Here is a 15319-nt window from a genome sequence, read left to right on the forward strand (position 1 = left end):
CCAGCACTGGGTCTGTAATTCAGCAATTTGCAAGATGGTTCTGGCCTGGGCCTGGGAACGGGGCTCGCTCCTGATGTGCCACGGCCTTGTGGCCCCCAGCCCCACGTCCTGCTCCACAGGAAAATGGGCTCAGAATCACTTAGATCATGCTCAGATACCTTCCTGCACCGCAGCCCTTTGCTCTCAGCCAGTGCCTGCTTTAAGTGGTGGCTGCAGTCCCAGGAGCTGTCCCAGCACAGACCCAGGCACCTCCAGCTCCTCCCTGCAGGGATTATTTCTCTGCTTATGAAAGGCTGGCGAGGACTGAATGTCATTCAAGAAAAGTATTTCAGAGCTAAAAATTGTCTCCTGATTTTTGCTCCCCTCCCAGAGCAAACACCTGCCTGCAGATGAAGCTGGTGCTCCTGTGACACACATCTCCTCTTTCACCCGATGTAACACACACGACACAAGGCTTCCCATGAAACCCCAACTCTGCTACCTGGGCTGGACTAGAACATTAAACTGGAAATAGAACTGAGTCAGAAACCACCACCAGTCATGGAAAACAAAGGCTTTGGCTTCTGCCCAGGAGGGGAGATCCATGAGCCCATCCTGAACTGAACAGAGGCCAGATATAATCCTTGCCTCTTCCTGACTACAGCCTGGTGCAGCTGAATGCAGAGTTAATATGCATCAGTGGAAGACAACAAGAATGGTGGTGCCATGTTTCTTCCCCACAAATGAAGGGGCCAATCCCACTCCAATCTAGCTGGGGAGGGGAAGACGGAGGAGGGCTGCACATACACATTTCTATCCAAGATCATATACCAAGTGTTTCAGTACTTTTGCCTTTTTCCTATTTTCTTATATTAAGGCAAGAGAGACATCTAGAGATGACAGGCAGGGGATTGCAAGGCTCTGGAAAAAGAGTCTTCTGGAGCATGGTTTGTTCACAGGGTGAGAACAATAAATCAAGTGAATTAAATATGAAAAAAACCCCAACCCCGGTCATAAATTATAAAGATCCAAGAGGAAATAGCAGTAGATTACAGAGAAGCAGGAATGCTCTCCATTTCCACTGCCCTCACACAGAATTACCCTCAATCTGTTAAAAAAGCAGTCTGAAAGTTGGGGGGAAACATGTACCCTACCAAAGCACCTTGTCCAAAAGCAGACAATGCCACAGAAATGCATACACAATGATTAAGTGCAGCACCAGCAGATAAAAGCCTCAATAAAATGTAACTAAACTAGACTAGGAACTTGAATCCTGCCCCAGCACAGAGGTACCAACAGCATCACTGTTCCCAGCCCCATCAGATGCCTGATCAGATGGGCTGTGCTGAGGATCAGGAAAGTTACAGCCCATTACTGCATTAATACAAGAGCAGCACCTGAGCACAGAAAACATCAGAGGCATGAACAAGAATGGAGGCCTCCAGCCCCTGGAACTCCTCCACTTCACTGGAATAGTTCTCCAGAATAAACTGTGGTTAAATCCCTCCAGGTATTTACTGAGAGACAGATACTTACATTAATTGGCAGTAAGCCTTGTCTTAAACTTAAATTAGCTAAATAGCATTAGACAAAAGGGTGAGGAGGAAAAGGTGCATTTCCAGTGAAGCCACTGTCACACACCAGGCTTCTTAGCCTGCTGCAATATTTTGAAGACCCACATTTATTCTCACCTCCAGTATTACCCTAAACTAGGCTCAAAGCATCAAAGACATAAAAAACTCTCACTGTGGACCAGGGCACAGAAATCAGGATGCTCCTCTCCTCACCCGGGTCCCCCTCAGTCTCCAGTGATTGCAGGTCGGATGCTGCCCTCTGTTGACACCTGCTCACCACCAGTAAATCCGCGTTTGGACCCGCAGCAGGCAGTTTAACATCCTTCATCCTCAAGCCATGGCATAAAGAGCAGTGGCACCCCAAAATAGTGCTCTGACTGCACAGGTGAGACTGGGCTGTGCCTCGCAGGGGAGTCACCAGCCCGCTCCCAGCTACTTCCAATTTACTCATTTCCACAACTAAATTAAGTTCTGACCCCATTCCATCCCCTGGACTGGGCTGCTGCTGCTGCCTGTGCCCAGCTGAGCAGCAGAAAGGGGCTGCAGGAGGGGCAGCTCCAGCAGGGACTCTGTGAGAGCTGCACAGGGCCAGGCACGGAGCAGGGGCACGCAGGTGACACTGTCACTTCAGCTCTGTCATGGGCCAGGGGACCAGGACAGCACCAGGGCAGAGCTCAGGGGCTTCCCCAGGGGACACCCACCCTGCCAGTTTCCCCCCACGCAGGTCACTGCCTCTGTCCCACAGGGGCTGCTCCATCACTGATGTCCTCTCTGCCCCACAGGAACCAAACCCCTTCTCTGAACCAACACCTGCCCCTGAGCACCTGCTGTAATCCACACTGCACTTCAGCTTTGTGCCATTTCCCCTCTCACCTCTATCAAGCCTTTTCTTACCCAAAATGCTTTTACCTACAAACTGCTTGCCCAAGGCATATGCCCTCAGCCCACTAAGCATCACTGAGGTCCAAAAAAACACACCACTTTCAGAATTTAAACATATCTGGCAGTAAGAGTTCCTGCAAACCCCTTTAAAGGTGTTGTGGTGTCATGATCTCTCCTGTCAGCTCCCAAGCCCACCTTCCAAATTTCATGGCTCTGAGCCAGCAGCTGAGGAGTAAAGCTCTCACCAGTGAGGTGCAAGCTCAGAGATCATCTCAGGAACCCAGATCAGCCACATCAGCTTCCACATGTGCTAAGGCTGGATACAGCTACTTCTGTAGATATATTGTGGGAAAGGTGCTTCTGCTGTTGCTTCCTTTGCTCCAAGTCATTCTTGTTACATCAGAGCTCTGATTTCCATTTAATAATTCTATAAAAGTGTTGGGCTGGCTTGTGGAATAAATTTACATTTTATTCCCAAATGATCTGTCAACTGAGAACATCAGAAACTGTTACCTCAGGAGTCTCTGTGGGAGTAAAGGACACACACAGCTCAGCTGGGTCAGAAAAAATACCATGTCCTGTGTAAAACTGATTTACAGCACAACTGTCAACCTATCAGGAAACTTGCCATAGTGAATTCATCTAAAGGAAGCCTTAAAACTGTCACTGGCCTTCTTCCACTAGGTATAAGAAACATGTTCTATTCTAGACTTGATAAAAATCAAGATTTTATAAAAAAGAATAATGCAATCTTCATACAATCTTCAGGGTTACTCTGAGCAAGAAGTACAAAATCTCAGGTGTCAGTGCCTGGTACTGCAGAATAAAATCCATTAGGGACAGGAAAACCCCACCTGTCATTAAATAGCTTGATTTAACAAAATGGGGATTGAAACACTTTTGACTTTGTAACTATCTAATTAGGTGTACACATCTTCAGCTAAGATTTGTTTCCAGTCAAACTGAGAACCAGTGATTCCATCTGATGGAATGGATTTTGATGCTGTTTCCAATCCACACTTTGTGACCTTGACCACCACAGCTGTGACCCAGCAGGTAAACCAGCGTTACCCAGCATATAAACCAGCGTTACCCAGCAGGTAAACCAGCGTTACCCAGCAGGTAAACCAGCGTTACCCAGCAGGTAAACCAGCGTTACCCAGCAGGTAACCCAGCGTTACCCAGCAGGTAAACCAGCTTTACCCAGCAGGTAAACCAGCTTTAGCCAGCAGGTAACCCAGCATTACCCAGCAGGTAACCCAGCTTTACCCAGCAGGTAAACCAGCGTTACCCAGCAGGTAAACCAGCTTTAGCCCTGCCCTGCTCTTCCCAGCCGGGCTCGAGGCAGGCCCCGGTGCCCCCACATTTCCTGTAAGCAGCTCCAGAGCCCTGCTGGCTCTCGTGTTCCTGGGGAAGCACATCAGGTGACTCTGCAGTGTCTGCACAGAGCAAAGACCTTTTGTTTAACAGTATCACCTTCTCCTTTTCTCCATGAAGTAACAGACTGAGCTGGCAGAGGTTACAGAGTTACTGAGTTCGGACAGGGTGCCTGAAGAGTCCTTCCACGCCGAGGTCTGTGATGAAGTATCGCCTCCAAGGCAGGGCACTTCCAGCTCAAGCAACTGTTCATAGTGGGCATGGGGATGTATCACCCAGGAAAACTTGGTTTCCAGCCCTTGTTTCAGAACACAAATTCACCTGCTGGTTTAGTGTCTTGAAACACGCTTGCTACATCTTCCTGGTAAGACTCCAAAGTGGAATAAGGCAGGGCGGTTCCAGCTGCTGTTGGAGGACAGTGCCATCAGCCCAGCCTGCCTCGCACCCTCTGGCAGCTCCAGCTGTACTGCTCCATGTACTGCCTTGAAACACAGCTGATTTCTCTGCATCAAGGACACTGTGCTGTCATCTGCCTGAAGCAAACTCATTCAATACTGAATATTCCCTACCTGTAGGTTCAGAGAACCTTCTTTCCTCACCCTGAAACCTTAAAGAAATCCCAACAGCTGTTTCTTTGTGCCAACATACAAAGCAGCTTCATGGCAACTACTCTACCCAAAATTCTGGTGTTTCGAAACACTTTTAAATTAGAAATTTGAAGGAAAATAATTATTATTCACCTCTCAACCTCAGTTACTCCTTCTACTGTATGATGAGGAACAAGTTTGTGATCTGAAATCAAACTCTGACCATCTTAATTATTCCAGAATCCCACATCCCACAACTTTTTAAACCATAAACAGGAAATACCTTCTGGCAAGGCATCTTCTGTTATTGAGCCAAAGGGTGACATTCCAGAATGCACAGGTAACTGTGGAGACACATGTAATGATCACCTGTGAGGGGAGCCCGTGCAGGACAGCTGGCATTAGCAGTAGTTTGGCATCAGAGCTGTCCTGCTGAGGATCTCCTTACAGTGACCCCAAACTGCCACTCCAGTGGTAACTTCTAGAAGTGCATTATAGCATTAACAGAAATAGAATTGTGACCAGGGATGGAACCCAAACATCATTTGAAGTGAAGCTGGAAGCACTACTGAAGAGCTGTTACAAGCACTATCACAGGCAGTGCTTGAAGCCATTAAAATACTGATTGGAAACACCAGAGTCCATTTGAACAATTTATTAGTATCCTCTTTTACAAGTTTTAGAAAAAGAATCCCAGGATTTTGCCTCCTGTGTGTTTTCGTCTCGCCTCCTCGTGGTCCATGATGCCAGCTGAGGTTGTCAGTACAATGTACCTGCCAAGAGAGAGCAAATGGTCAGTTCATCTCCCTGTCCAGGCTGCTGCAGAGCAGACACTCTGGGAACTCACACACTCCCTCCCCATTTAAAAATGACCATTCAGAAATTCAGAACAAGTATGAGAAAAGTCCTATTTTCCATTCATTTTACCAAAGCCAAGCAGAAAGAGATCCTTGCTTAGCAGTGCCCCTTTAAAACTGGTTTAAAAGGCCATTTATATGGAGGACAGGTTTTTAGACTGGTATTTAACTCCAGGCTGATCAGAGGAAAGGCGCCAGGTGAGTCCAACTCAGGCAGTTTGTGAGTGTAACATTTTTACACACAACACTCACTTGACCCTTCCTCGTACTCACCCAAACTGACGGGAAGGCAGCAGGTTGTTCTGCCACTTTTCCAAATCCTTCAGCTGCACATCAAATCTGGGACTGATTACACCACACTGCAAAAGAGGATCCCATTACAAACTGAAGAACTTTACGGGTTTGCACACTGTGATCCCAGCTCCCTGCCTGAAGGACTTTACCAAGTGCTGTCACACACACTCTGTGCTCCCTCCCACTCAGCAACTCCACACCCATTACTTCCTCAGCCTCTCCCTCCTCCTCACCTCAACAGCCTCAAACTGCTGCTGAAGCTACACCACAAGCAATGCCCACAGCTGGGAGCACAAAAGCACGCTGTAACACCAGCAAAATTCCTGGGGTTGCTCAGGGATATTCTACCTCTAACCACCATACACAGTTAGCGAAACTCCCCGTGTAGATTTTAACCAGAAGAAGTTAACATGCACAGAGGTACTGGAATTTTCAAGGTAATCATATTATTGACCAGGACCATCAGTTACCTCACTGGCTCCAATTATTAACAACCATCCAACACCACATCAGAAGCACACCTTCCTGCACTGTGCACGTTTTTCTGAACTCAACAACTGTTCAATTATTGCAATGATTGAGAGAAGCATTATATCCATTAGCCTGGAAGATCCGTTTCCAAATCATCCTGGAAGAGTTCAAGAACACTACCCTCAAACCTGACCTACATCACTTCTATTACAGACACATAACACTGTAATTACTACTGTAATTTGGGGCTGTCAGGACTATCTGCCTTACACACTCATGCAATTTTCAGATGGCTTATTTATTCATCATGAGGACAGCCCCCAACATATTCTGACCAAGTGATTTTTTTATTTCTTTACTGAAGAGCCAACTGCCCCTTGAAGAGCTTAACTGTAAACAATGATGCACAGCAAGTCACCACAGAACTACACAGCTCAGTAGTTTGAGACATAAGCATTTAAAAATTTCCAAAACACACACGAATGCCTCATATGCCCCAGGAACTTCACAAGCACCAAATAATGCAACACTCAACTTTCCCTCAGTGCAAGCGAGGCAGCAGGAGAAAGGTTTGGCTTCTCGACATCTGCAGGTATCAAACATTACTGGAAACCAACTCAGCTCCTATCTCTTAAGACAAGTCTTCCAGATAGGTTAAACATCAAAGAAAGTGAGAAAGCACTAGGCAGCCAGAAAACCTTTGAAGAGAAATACACAGCACTTGCAAGCAGACTTCCCTGAGAGTATCTTACATCTTCAGAGTTTAAAAGAAATGTAATTAGTGACCCATATCACTTTGAATCCAGACAAATTAACCACCCTTTTAACTGATAACATCCATGCTACTCTTATTTACATGGATTCAACCCATCTCACCTTCTTTATAAGCAGGTCTTTTAAAAATGGAGCAGACAACCAAAAATTAAAAAAAACCAAGTGTGATTCAAACACCTCTTCAGAGAACTGAATTCAGGAAGACAAATCCTACCTTGTTGAGTCTGCCTGTGAGGTTGACAACAATCTTCCCAGCTCTGTGGTCATCAATTATCTCGAATTCACCGATGTAACCTGCAGGAGACCAGCAGGCAGAGACAAATACAACACTTAGCTACAGTAACACAAGTAATTAACTACGGTGCACCAAACCACCTCAAGCCCCCCGATTTGCTTCTTTTCCCCCTGCAGCAGCCGCAGCCGGGCGGGGGAGCAGGGCGGGACTCACCGTGCTTCATCATGACGGTGAGGAAGCGGACGATCACCTTGGAGCACGGCCGGATGAGCACCTGGCGCTTGCCACGCTTCTCGGCGTTGTTGATGCTTTTGAGAGCATCGGCCAGAACGTTCATCCGCACCATGGTGCCTGCGGGGAGGGCAGCGGTAACTGCGCCGGCTGCTCGGCACACACACACCGAGCAGCGCGGCTCTCAGGGCGGGCTCAACACCTCAAGGAGCCCACGCTGACAGAAAGTTACATTAAGCCTTAAAAAGCACTCTCAAGGGAAATAAGCGAGCCAAGTCACGCTCAGCTGTGATCAAGAAGAGTCACCAGTACCACCACAGCAAATCTGACAGTTAAACTTGGCTTTATCAAAGCACACACACCATGTCAAGCCCACCATGCAGACACCATGCCAGCAGTGTGACATCTCCTCAGGTCAATCAGTTTGGCCTTAAAACTCAATTAAAACCCAACTGCACAGTATCAATCCTGTGCAATAATTAGATCCTACGTGGTTTATACCAACAGATGCTGCTCGGCTCAGCGATCAGCAATAAAAAACCTAAAGGACGCACAAACACAACAGTTCGGACAGGAAACCCGGCAGCAGCTCTGATGCTCGCGAAAAGGAGCCTCGGAGCACCCCCAGCACGGCAGGGATGACTTGGCACTGCCACCCCGCTGTGACAGAGCCCGGGCGCTGCCAGCACCGTCCCAAAGGTGTCCCTGCCCCGGGCACCGGGGCAGATCCTGTGGCACATGGGGACTTTCACCGCTGAGACACCACCACCGCGCGAGCCAACTCCCGCCCTCGCTGGTGCGAGCCGCCAGCCCCCGCGCCGGGGCCGCCTCCTCTCCGGGCCCCGACCGCGCCCGCTCCCCGCGCTCCGCTACCTCCGCCCGGGCCTCGCTGCACGATCCGCACTCCCTACAGCGCACCAGCTCCGCGGCTGCCCCGCGCCCGGCCCGGCCCAGCTCCCCACGGCTCCGGCCCGGGCCCGGCCACCGCCCCGGCTTCCCGCCGCGCATCGCTGCGGAGCGCGGGGCCACGGGCGGGAGGTGCCGCCCCCCGCCCCGCATTCCGGGGGCTCTGGACGGCGCCAGGGCCGGTGCCGGCGGCCCAAACCGGGCCAGGCGGGTAGGGCGGTGCCCGCTGCCCCCGGCGGCGCGGGCGGGGCGGGCGCGGGGCGCGGATGGCGCCGGGACGGGGCGGATGCGGCGCGCCCGCGACTCCGGCCCCACTCACCGAGAGCGCGATGGCGGAAAAGGAAGAGCCCGGGCCGCGCGGGGTGATGGGAGGGCCATCGGCGGGGGGAGATATCGCGAGACTTCGCGTCTCGAGCCTGGCCCTCCCTATTGGCCGAGGCCGCGCGCCGCACTTCCGGAGCGACGCCGCCGCCCGGCTGCCATGGGAACGGGGACGCTTCGAGCGCGTAGGGCGGGGCGCAAGGGACAAAAAGCTGCGCTCGGCGGGGCAGCCCAGCCCCGGCCAGGACAGCGGAGCTGCGACACGGGGGACGCGCCGCGACACGGGGGACGCGCCGCGACACGGGGGACGCGCCGCGACACGGGGGACGCGCCGCGACACGGGGGACGCGCCGCGACACGGGGGACGCGCCGCGACACGGGGGACGCGCCGCGACACGGGGGACGCGCCGCGACACGGGGGACGCGCCGCGACACGGGGGACGCCGGGCAGAGCCCCGGGTGATGGACGGGCTGTGCCTGCAGTGGTTCGGTCTCCGCAGGGCACACGGCACGCGGGGCTGTGCCAGCAGACGTGCGGCACCCAGCGCGGTGTCGGTGCCTTCTCCACTTTCAGAACAGCCCCGGAACACCGCGCCTGTCGCCCCTGAGCTTCACACATCAGGATCTCTCCCACCGCCAGGCTGTGCCAGCTCAGCACGGCACTTCCTCAACCCTTCCCAGATCTCCTGCTAAACTGAAAAATGCATCCACACCCTTCTCTGTACACTGACAAGGAGCAAGTCTTCCAGTAGTTTCTCCTTAGTCTGTATTTACCTATTCAACAGTTACAACAGACACTGAAGAGAGTTCATTTTAAAACAGTAAACTTTTAAAACATTAACACAGGTTTTAGCTGTTTAAAGAAAAAAAAGTTCAGTTTTAAAAAAGGAGGGAGAGATCATAGAAAAGCACAAACAATTCAGGCTTATTTACAGAATCAAACTCAGCATATTCAGAGTGATTTTGTATACAGACAAACATTCATAAAACCAAACGTGCTACAAGGCTCCGTGACAACAGCAGTTTCCAGAACAATCAGCTGTTAAGGTTACACACACCTTCACTCATTTTCTACAGTCTCAGTGCAATGAGTTCACACTACAGCTAATTAACTGAACTACAAATTTATATATTCCAGACCCCTACTTAACACATTCTCAGGTACACACAGCCAAAAGAAGCAAACAAATTGAGTGAGACAATGGGTCCACCTTCTGCCCCCATGTTAGATGTGCACCCTCAGCCATGGCCATTCTCACTCAGCTAATTGTCCTCGTGCCAGAGGATCAGTAGTAACAGCCTCCAAGAAGCATCAGCCTTCACAACTGCCTCTCACACTTGCTGCAGCCACAATTAATGATCAGCAAAACTAACACAATTACAGAAGTACTATCAGGCATTTCAGCTCTGCTGTTGGGGTAGTTATGCAGGGTCTCTTAGCTTGATGAAGACACTTAACAAGCTCCATACATCAAAGGAGAGGATCCCTCAGACAGGATCAGCTGCAGAACCCTACTCAGCACAGCAAGACACAAACCCACAGCAGTTGCTGGAGCGACTTCTTCACTTCATCAGGGAGCCAATTAAAAAAAAAATATCAGTGAGCAGTACAACTTCTATTGTCTTAATTATACATTAATTCTCAAAACTGTTCCCAGGGAAACCTTTTACTTGAGTGAACAGCAGTTAAGCCTTCATTCATTTTTCTTTTCCTTGTGCTTGAGAAGTTTGTTGATCTCCCTTTTCGCCATTCCAATGTACTTTGTGATGATCCCATGTTGGTTTAGTCCAGGAAACAGTAACAAGAAGCTTACTAGAGAGGAGAAGGAGAAAAAAAAAGAGTTAACACTCCCCTAACAAGCTTCTGTCACTCTGCAATTCTTTGCTTCCTTTAAGCCCCATTAATTGCTTGAAAGAGAAATGCGTAATTCTGCAATAAAAACATCCCACCAACACTTAATCAAAAATTACTTCTACCAGCCTTAATCAATTTCAGGCAGCTAACAAGAGTTCTCTGTGTCTTGCATGCCCACACTTACCAATAAGATAGGTCAGAAAGAGATTGTGAACTTGCTGTCCAATCCAGGCAACCACAGCAAGAGTGAAGAGCATGGTCATGAAGTACTAAAAGTGAAAACAGAAGAGTCAGCACAGACTTGCTGGGCATTCTCCTTTCCCTTCAGCATTTGGCAATACTTCAACATTGAAAACTAACTTGCTAAAATACTTCAGACAAAATCTTAAGACAATAGAGATTAGTTCCTAGAACTCAATACCATTTTAGGCTTTTCCTCCTTAAGAGTGAAGAGACGCTTCCACCAGCCAACAATACGGCGACGAGACTTCACCAAATTTCTGCAAATCTCATGAAATCTCTGCTGCTGTTCCGTGGTCCTTTTATTAAAGGGAGGAAAAAAGCCAGAAATAAGAATTCAAGATTTAATTTAAAATTTTAGAAAATCTCCCATGGTGTTTTTCCAGCAGTAAAATGTACCCAGTGCTTATCCTGGCATTTGCTTTGCTTGGTTTGATACCTTAGTGAGCACTGCCATGGAAGTGCCCATGTAATTTTCCTGTAAATTCACTCATAGTGCAACCACGTTCAAGCCAAAGACTGCTGACTCTAATCTGATACCAGTGTGATGCACACAAATAATGCATATCTGCATAAGAACATTTATACATTAGTCATCCTAAAGTAGATACACTAAAATTCACCTTTAACTCAAAATTTTGCTCAAATTGGATTTTTCTTCAAGTTACTGCTTTTACACAAGCCTTACCTTTTTTCACATTTGTTTCAATCACAAATTCATACCCTCTGCATTAGTATCTTTTTTCATCACATTTACTACTGCCTCTTTCCAAACATACAATCAATACTCTTCCACATAATTTTAATTCTTAGTATCTATTATCCATTAATTACTAAAAACTAGTCTAGCAGAACTAACTGGCATGCTTAATGGAGAGTAAAGAATGTGCCTACTTCTAAAAAATAGATCTGTTTTTTCCAGAAGGAACAATAAAGGTATGTTGTAGTAGTTATCTTCCAGAAAAAGAATGAAGAACACTTTGCTGCTGTCCTCACTCCATGTATTGTACTGATTGCTGATTTCTCACTACAATGACTCTACAAAGTAACCATTTGATATCTGCAAGTCAGATGCCCATTTTGATAAAGATCATAATTACACTCAAGAAACTGTTTCAACTGAAGCTTTTCTCACCACTTATTAGAGCCAAAGATTCGAGGAGCAAGAGCAGGAACCAGATAATCAGCCAAGCAGAGGAACATAACGAAACAGGAGACGCCTGAGAGAACTGACGGGTCCAAATAGTAGATCATCCTGCAGAGAGAAGAGAAATTATTCCTGAGGGCTCAAACTGTTAAATATTAGACATTCTCGGTCATTTCTTCAGACTGGCTCAGAGCTTCCAACAGTAGACCTACTCTCTTGCCTAACCTCAAAAAAATTACAAAAAATGCCTTTTTCTCTTTATATACCAGATAAGAATATGCTACAAGCAAATAAGGTACAAAGTTGAGTAGAAATAAAAATTCATCATTATTATTCTCTCAGAAATTGACACACAGTGAACTTAACACTGATTGAGAGATGAGGATGAGGGAGTGAACACAGGAAATAATCAGGCAGTGTAAAAAGCTCTAATTGTGTTGCCCAAGTCACAGAATTCAGATCCACTGGAGGTTGTCATTTGCTCTGTCTCTCCTGGGAGAGCCAGCCAAACCTGTCCTGGACAAGAGGCCATCAATCTCCACTTAAAGCAGTGCTGCATTTTCCATATTCAGTCTGCCATCACTCAAACACAGCAGAAGGGCAACTGGATAAGAACCAGCTGACCTCCTAAGTGCCTGATACTGCTGGCAAACTGCACAGCTGGCACTGACAGCTGTCTGTGCAAGGCAGTCAGGTCATCTTTACTACCATGGTACATAAAGGCACGTCCAAGTGCCTCCAGCACCTCCCATCAGACAGGCAACATCCTCCCACCCTGCTCGCTGGAAGTTAGGTGCAGTCTTCCTTTTCCCCCTTTCTCAAAAGACATGACAGCAAATATAAGAAGATCCTAGTTGTGCAAAAAACCCTGAACTTATTCTAAACACCACAGCAAAGAGGCAGAATAGGATATTCTGCCCTATGGAAACAAACTTTCCGTAAGGATACTGCTGGTGGTGTGGGGGGGAATGCCAAAGGAGATCATGAGATCTGACTAAGAAGCAGGGTACAAAGAATGAGGGCAGAACATCAATGCACCACTGAAGAACATTCAGCTGAGCACAGTAAAAACACCAGCAACTACTGCTGGCAAGCAGCTTTTGCAGAAACCACTCTGAGCAGGATGTGACTCGCGTTACTTCCTGTTTTCAATTTCCAAAAGTTCACACGTTTTAAGAAACAGAACCTGGAGTAAAAGTCTTTCTATTAGACTTCTCCAGATGTCCTACTGATTTTCTTAATAGGGTTGGTACCATGAAGATGCAATGATGTTGCAGGCTCCCTCCAGAAGGTACTTACAGGAAAGAAAAGGAAACAACACTCATCAGTGCCAGAGGGAACCAGGCTCGCTCCCAGCGAAGGACTTTATCAGTCATCAAAATCACTTCTCCCCATCCTTGCAACTGCTCTTCCAAGCTTGAAGTTTCAGCAGCCTACACAAAAAGAGAAGAAAACTCCTTTACTAACCAAAGTATCAAAATAATTCCCACGCTGAAGTAGCTAAAAAAAATCCAGTGCGTTATTAAAGATCCTAGCCACAAATCTTTATGAGTAAATAAATTAGTAATAATAATGTGAGTTCTGTACTAAGTTATGACATTGTAGCAGTGATGTTATTATGATGATTAAATAGTCAAGATCCTAGCAGCATGTATAGGCCAAACAAGACCTCCTCCCAGATTCTGCCAAGGTCTTTTCCTCTCAACTCCCATTTACCACACTCCATCCCCCAAGATCAGTAGATAGTCAGGTTTTAAAGCCTCTCAAGTTTTCAGTGTCAATGACTAGAAAACTGTAATATGAGAACTATTTAAAAATAAATGTATTTTCCAGGACAACCCTACCACATTAAACTGAAGCTTTCTAGCTGTTGTCCAATGCCAGTTTATTATGAGGAAGATGGATAAAGACTCAGAATCCACAGTAATGTTATCCACCTGATCACATTTGGACAACAAGCTTTCCCACAAGCTGCCCAAGACAGCCTTTAAACTCCACTTCCTAAGTGATTCCTACACCTCTCCTGCAAGGAGGACCTGCGCTGCCATCAGCTTGTTAAGCAGTTCACCTGAGGTGTTCCACATTTAACAGAGAGATTACAAAACTCAGGTAAACCGTGAACAGAACCGACTGCCCGAGCAGTGAGCGGTGAAAAGTCACCAAGACATGCGCGTCTGCTGTGCAGAGGTAACAGAACAGGTTTCACTCTCAGCTACGTGCTACACTTAATTCCAATAGAACTCCGACGCCAACTAGAACAACAAGGACAATACAGTTCCGTGGATTTTCTACAAACTCTGGAGCCTCCCCGCAAGCTCTGAGCTCTTGGAGCTGTTCCCTGTACCCAGCCCGGGTGTGCAGCACCGCAGCGCTCAAACGCTCCCAGCCTCTGCCCCCTCACAGGCTTTTACAGCGATTTTTCCCATTTCCCGCTTACCAAATCAGGCATAGCTCTCTATATATCCTTGTGTTTGTTTAACTATTCAGGCCTATCTTGGCCCGTTTAGTTAGGCTGATCAACCAACGCCTGCCGCTCTCCCGTATCGCTGCGGCATTCGGTCCCGCAGCGGGAGGCTGCACACACACACTCAGACACACACAGACAGACTGACAGGGTCGGGGTAAGCCCCGCAGATCCGGTAACACCAAGCGCTAGTGCGGGCTCCTGCCCGCGAGCAGCAGCGCAGCCGCCGCTCCCGCGCCCCGGGCCTGCACCGGCAGCAGCCGCCGCACGCGCGGCCCCGCGCCCGCCCCACACCGAACGCCGCAGCCAAACCGCGTCACAGCGCGGCCGAGCGGCCCTCGCCAGCCGCCGCTGCGGGCAGGGCAGGGCAGGGCAAGGCAGGGCGGGCCTGGCCCCGCCGCCGCCCCAGCAGGCCCGAGCGGCCGCCAGCCCCGGCGCGGCGCCGCCCGCCCTCACCAGCTGGTAGACGCTGTTGTTGTCCCCCTCCGCCATCTTGCGCCGCTCCCGCACCGCCGGCCACGCCCTCCCTACCCGCGCCGCCTCCTTTTATAGCCTCCGCGGGCCGTGTGAGCTCTGTGATTGGCCAGCCCCGGCGCCCCGGCGGCTGCCGGTTGGCTGCTGGGATTCGAACGGCGCGGGGCGTGCGCGCGCCCCCCTCGCGAGCCGCAGTGCGGCTGAGGCGGTGTCGGGAGCGGTGCCTGGCTCTGGGGAAGGGCGGGAACCCCACAAAAAACACGGCATGGAAAAGACCGCCGAGTCCAGCCTGTGACCCAACACCGCTCTGTCAACTGCGCCATGGCACTGAGTGACACACATCGAATCTTTCCTTAAAACACCTGCAGGGCCGGTGACTCTACCAGCTCCCTGTGCCGCCCGTTCCAATATCTAATCACCCTGTGAAGAAATTCTTCCTAATGTCCAACCTAAACCTCCCCAGGCTCAGCTTAAGGCCATGTCCCCTTGTCCTGTCATTTGTTTCCTGGGAGCAGAGCCTGACGCCCAGCCGGCTCCAGTCTCCTTTTGTCCATCTTCCTAAGGTCACCCCGAGGCTCCTTTTCTCCCGAATAAACATCCCCAGCTCCCTCCTCTGCTGCTCATCCCTTCTGTGCTCCAGCCCATCCCCAG

General features: G+C 49.1%; 2 protein-coding genes across 2 annotated transcripts; both read right to left on the reverse strand.

The window, feature by feature from the left end:
• Nucleotides 1–5039: 5039 nt before the first annotated feature.
• Nucleotides 5040–8627, reverse strand: RPS15A (ribosomal protein S15a). The gene is made up of 5 exons (XM_063414223.1): nt 8487–8627; nt 7244–7381; nt 7010–7089; nt 5530–5615; nt 5040–5172 (listed from the first exon to the last, which is right to left on the reverse strand). Exons 2-5 carry the CDS (start codon nt 7374–7376, stop codon nt 5079–5081), a joined length of 393 nt encoding a protein of 130 aa, XP_063270293.1. The 5' UTR covers nt 7377–7381; nt 8487–8627; the 3' UTR covers nt 5040–5078.
• Nucleotides 8628–9237: 610 nt separating this feature from the next.
• ARL6IP1 (ADP ribosylation factor like GTPase 6 interacting protein 1) lies at nt 9238–14716 on the reverse strand. The gene is made up of 6 exons (XM_063414222.1): nt 14651–14716; nt 13030–13163; nt 11719–11838; nt 10765–10882; nt 10528–10612; nt 9238–10301 (listed from the first exon to the last, which is right to left on the reverse strand). The coding sequence occupies exons 1-6, from the start codon at nt 14684–14686 to the stop codon at nt 10183–10185; spliced, it is 612 nt and encodes a 203-aa protein (XP_063270292.1). The 5' UTR covers nt 14687–14716; the 3' UTR covers nt 9238–10182.
• Nucleotides 14717–15319: the final 603 nt, after the last annotated feature.

Source organism: Prinia subflava, chromosome 17, assembly GCF_021018805.1.
Source record: "Prinia subflava isolate CZ2003 ecotype Zambia chromosome 17, Cam_Psub_1.2, whole genome shotgun sequence".
In the NCBI taxonomy this organism is placed as follows: domain Eukaryota; kingdom Metazoa; phylum Chordata; class Aves; order Passeriformes; family Cisticolidae; genus Prinia; species Prinia subflava.